Raw genomic sequence first — 4,792 nt, forward strand, 5'->3', positions numbered from 1 at the left:
ATTCAACCTATGCTATTAACCCCTAGCAAATTAGCAAGCGGTGCATTCTTCATGTTAGTTTCAACTATCCTAAATGCCAAACCGTTTCCTAGCAGCTCCTTTGTTTTTCAATGATTTTGTTAAAGCAGGCTTGCCCCATACCAGCTCTTCACTCAACCTATGCTATTAGCCCCTACAAATTAGCAAGTGGTGCATTCTTGTTAATCCCATCTATTTTAAATATCAAGCTGTTTCCTAGCGTTTCCCTTTTTTTTTTCCGAATGGTTCTGTTAAAGTGGTTTTGCCCCATCCCTGCTCTTTACTCATCATATGTTCTTAACCCCTACGAACTAGCAAACTTTACATTTTTCATGTTAACTCCTGCTATTTGAAATGTCAGACAATTTCTTAGCGGCTCTTTGTTTTCTGAATGATTCTGTTAAAGTGCGTTGCTAATGGATGCATGAGAAATCTGTTTCTTGAGGTTTTCTGGTATCTGTGATTCTGTATATTTTTCACTACCATATTCTATTATGACTGCTTATATATGATGCTTAGACAGATTTTTTGTGTGTGTGGATTAACATATGTTTCTGTGTAGATATGGGATACTGCCGGTCAGGAGAGGTTTCAAAGTCTTGGTGTTGCATTCTACCGCGGAGCAGATTGTTGTGTTCTAGTTTATGATGTTAACTCGATGAAATCATTTGATAATCTGAACAACTGGCGTGAAGAGTTTCTAATTCAGGTGAATTATTTTTCATAATTCATTAACAGTCCAGAATCATGTTATGCCTGTCTCACTTCAGGTGTTTACTTTGACAGGCTAGCCCATCAGATCCTGATAACTTCCCTTTTGTTCTGCTGGGTAACAAAGTTGATGTAGATGGCGGGAACAGTCGTGTGGTAATTACCTATATTCACTTTATGCTTTGCCTTTTCTCAGTAAATAGTTGCTCTCCGATGGATTCTTAGGGATACGTAAACTGCTTCCATTTAGGTTTCTGAGAAAAAGGCGAAGGCATGGTGTGCCTCTAAAGGGAACATCCCATACTTTGAGACTTCTGCCAAGGATGGAATCAACGTGGAGGAAGCTTTCCAATGTATAGTAAAGAACGCTCTGAAGAACGAGCCAGAGGAAGAACTGTAAGCACAATATCTCTTACTCTCTTTATTATCTTTGATGAAGTTGAACTGCATTCGCTGCAAGTGAATATATCATATAGTAATACAGAAAGGAAGGCTAGATGTAATATTGAAGTGTCAATAGTTCATTTAGTTGCCTTTGGTGCTGATTGATTCGTTCCCGTGGTTTATGTTCAGATAGTTGTAGGACTAGCGTGTATATATTTTAATTTGCTTTTATGCTTCACTTTGTGATCTTATGGAAATGCTACGCTGTTGAAGGTATATGCCGGACACCGTGGACGTGGTGGGTGGCAACCGGGGTCAAGGATCATCAGGATGCTGTTAGAACCTGAGGCCACAACTGTCAGCTATTCCTTTGACATTACTGTATTTCCATGGTGACTTGTGGACCCGTATTTCATTCGTGACCTTTTTCAATCACCTCGTAAGTGCCCAAGGAATGATTGATGCGTCTGTTCCGAGCTGTCAATCTGTGGACGTTTGTGTAGTTTTATCATGAATAGCGTCATATCTTGTGAATACAGTAAGGCGAAATAAGTGAAGTGTAAACTACAGTTGCTTCATTATGGTTTTGTGTGAAAGAAGCTTAAATCTGGTCTTGTACGACGGCCCATCCTGGAAATACATTCTCTAGGTGGTGTTCCTCAATTTGAACTGTTGGGTTTCCGGTTCCAGGTCTTTATCTTTAATCATGCCTATTTGCCAGGAAGGGTTGTAGGAAAAATAAATTACTCGTAATCATGGATATCATAATTGCTGGAACTGTCCACTGGAATCGTTCTTTGATCATCATCATTTTTTCCGAGTTGTTTCCATGTATTTTCTCGAGCACGGTTGTTTGTAGCTCAACTAAAACAAAAGTTGTTTCTAGCTAGTTCCTATCATCCTATGTATATATCTCATTAAAATATTCCTTTCGCGTTGGTTTCTCCAAATCATGCCGGGAATTCATCATCTGCTCCATTTGGCAAATCATATGGCGAATACAGAAAAAATGCTACTCCCTCCTCCCTCCGTATCAAAATATAATACGTTTTGTAGGCCACTCTTGTACTATTTTGGTACATATTAGTACTAATCACGAATATTATAAGTTTTTTCGAGACGACGCCGAGTTGTTTCTATGTATTTTCTGGAGCACAGTATGTACACAAGACATTTGTGTCATGCAACCATTTCTTCATGTGAAAGAAACATGTGGCACAGAAAGTGTCATTGTAAACAGTAAACACGTTTGTTTCCTCCAAAACGTGTCACAAATTTTCCATCCGTTTCATCGGTTCATGCATCCTTCCCGAACTCAGACGGAGCGATTCTACGATGGAATTGTTGGGCAATACCCCGTCGGATAATCCCGTCGTCCGTTGCGCCGTGGAGAAAAAGGCTTGTCGGGAGGAAGCTTCCGCCTGACAGCGGGACCGTGAAACAGTCACCAGGTGCCGAGCAGCTGAAGTGCGCCAACAGGGGAGGGGCGGACGCGACGCGGCCCGCACACGCCACAGCCGAAACCGCGCGGCCGAAAGAGAGGAAAACCCCAAGGAATTGCCGACGCGACGCCGCCCTGCGCGTGTTCTTCCCGCCCAAGCCAAGCAACCCATTCCCCGCACGTTTTCCCCCCGCCCTACGGCCAGCATAGCTAAGGCTCTGCCACGGGAAATTCCGCCACCACAGCGCACGCCTCCCCGCCCCGCCACTCCACGCCACCCTTTGGTGCCTTCCTTCGCCGGTATATAAACCAGCACGCGACCCCGACGCCGAGCACAAGCAACGTAACACCTCTGCGTCGAGCTTCCCGCGCGCGCCCACGCTCTCGATCGTTGCCGCCGTGGCCTGCTCGGGACGTACGTACGGGCCATCCGTCGTATTTTATTTTGGCAGCAATGCGCATGGCGCCGGCGGCGGCAGGAAGAGCCCACGGCGCTTGGAGCAGCGCACCGCGCGCGCTCTCCGACCGGCGCGGCCTCCGGTCACCATCTCGCGTCGTCGCCGCCACGGCGACGGTTCGGTTCGGCGCTCGTCGTCGTCGCGCAGTTGGGAGCAGAGTGGTCCTCTGCCGCGCGTCTGGGGGCGGCGGCGAGTGGGAGCCCGCGGGCTCGCCGTGGGACGGCCGGATGGTGGACGAGGGCATGGCCGCGCTGCGGCGGCGCATCCGCGAGGTGGAGGACGAGGAAGTGGAAGAGCCGGAGGAGGAGGAGGAGGAGGGCGGCGTGGACGTCTTCGTGCCCCCGGGCGAGTGGACGGAGCTGGAGCGGCGGCACCACGGGCTGTACGTCGCGGGCGTGCGCGAGGCGCTCGGCATCCTGTTCGCGCTGCTGGTGCGCGCGCGGCCGGGGCTCGGCGCGGGGGTCGTGGCGCTGGTGCTGCTCAGCGTGCCGGCCACGGTGCTCCTCGTGTCCGCCGAGCTCGTCCGGGCTGTCCACTCCATCTCCGCCGCCGTGCTCAGCGGCAGAATGTAGGATTGTGCGTATTTTCTGCCTTGTGCACGCCATGCTTCTCCTTCTTCCCAATTCCAGGGAAGAATCATTCGGGGAAGAATCAGATGATGTATAGTACTCCCTACATAAAGAAATATAAGAGCATTTAGATCATTACTTTAGTGATCTAAACATAGTAGTGATCTAAACGCACAGATGGAATACGTAGTAGGTTTTCTTGTCTCGACTCGGCAAGGAGCATGATAACTGTTAGGGCACTGTTGTATTACTCACGATCTCTCTCTTTCTCTTAGGAATTGTAGCAAGTGTAGCACAGATTACATGAACTGAAGATACAGAGGAAGAACTCGAGGAAGGGGAAGGAGTTTGTAGCCGCCGCCGTTCTTGCCGTGATCCACTGGAATACCGGATACCCTCTCCTTCTGTGCGCCTCGCTTAAGTAGTTGCAGCGATGGCCTTGGACGGGCCAAATCCATGGCTCCTAACATCCCTCCCTTCCTGAAATTTGGCTTGACCCCAAGCCGGCTCCACCAAAAACTGTTCGGGTCCCATTGCACTCGATGGTCCTTGACTAGCTCAAAGTCGCAGTGGTAGCCGAAGGCGGAGATGGCTTTAACAACATGGGGGTAGTAGTCGTGGACGATGGCGACCCAACCGAAGGAACCGTCGAGGAAGTAGTCATTGTTGAAGTCGATGTAGTACTTATGGTCAACGAAGCCTTGCGCGAAGCGGGCTGCGACAGGGATGACACCCTTCCCTCCTTGAGAATGTTCTTGATCGGAGCAGGTAGATGGCACTATAACACCCATGGCATGTGCTCTCTTGCTGATCACCTCCATCATCATATAATTGTTGACGACTGAAGTGTAGAAGCTAGGAATAAGGTGACAAGACAACGGGCAATCAAGATCATGGCGCACCTCCCTCCTTGAAAGACCTTCCATCGAGTCAACTTCCTTATCAACAACAATGCAAGCCCTCCAGGATCCCAAGACACACCTAGTTGGTAGCGGCGTAGGTCAGATTCCAGCATATCAACCACTACCAGAATTTAGGCAGTTGCCGACGGCCATATCTATGCCGACGGCCCCGTCGGCATATATGGGCATACCCCGACGGCCCAACTAAAGCCATCGGCGTAGAAAGGCCGTCGGCGTATAACCATCTATGCCGACGGGGGCCGTCGGCATAGATAAGCCGTCGGCGTTTCTCCGAATATATCGACGGGG

At 49.2% G+C, this 4,792-nt stretch overlaps 2 protein-coding genes across 2 annotated transcripts in view; both read left to right on the top strand.

The window, feature by feature from the left end:
• The window catches only part of LOC123063266 (ras-related protein Rab7), a 4,150-nt gene extending 2,348 nt beyond the window's left edge, over positions 1-1,802 (top strand). The window contains exons 4-7 of the mRNA XM_044487010.1: positions 581-727; positions 805-885; positions 980-1,125; positions 1,387-1,802. Coding sequence (XP_044342945.1) covers positions 581-727; positions 805-885; positions 980-1,125; positions 1,387-1,453 — 441 coding nt within the window. The 3' untranslated portion in view covers positions 1,454-1,802. The remainder of the gene's footprint in view (positions 1-580; positions 728-804; positions 886-979; positions 1,126-1,386) is intronic.
• Positions 1,803-2,747: 945 nt separating this feature from the next.
• LOC123063276 (uncharacterized) lies at positions 2,748-3,934 on the top strand. Its single transcript, XM_044487019.1, has one exon. It carries the CDS (start codon positions 3,009-3,011, stop codon positions 3,582-3,584), a length of 576 nt encoding a protein of 191 aa, XP_044342954.1. The 5' UTR covers positions 2,748-3,008; the 3' UTR covers positions 3,585-3,934.
• The last annotated feature ends 858 nt before the right edge of the window (positions 3,935-4,792 follow it).

Source organism: Triticum aestivum, chromosome 1A (assembly GCF_018294505.1).
Source record: "Triticum aestivum cultivar Chinese Spring chromosome 1A, IWGSC CS RefSeq v2.1, whole genome shotgun sequence".
NCBI classification, from domain to species: Eukaryota; Viridiplantae; Streptophyta; class Magnoliopsida; order Poales; family Poaceae; genus Triticum; species Triticum aestivum.

Excerpts from the sequence above, each read along its gene's own strand:
- LOC123063276 (XM_044487019.1), top strand. The coding sequence starts at position 3,009 with ATGCGCATGGCGCCGGCGGCGGCAGGAAGAGCCCACGGCGCTTGGAGC.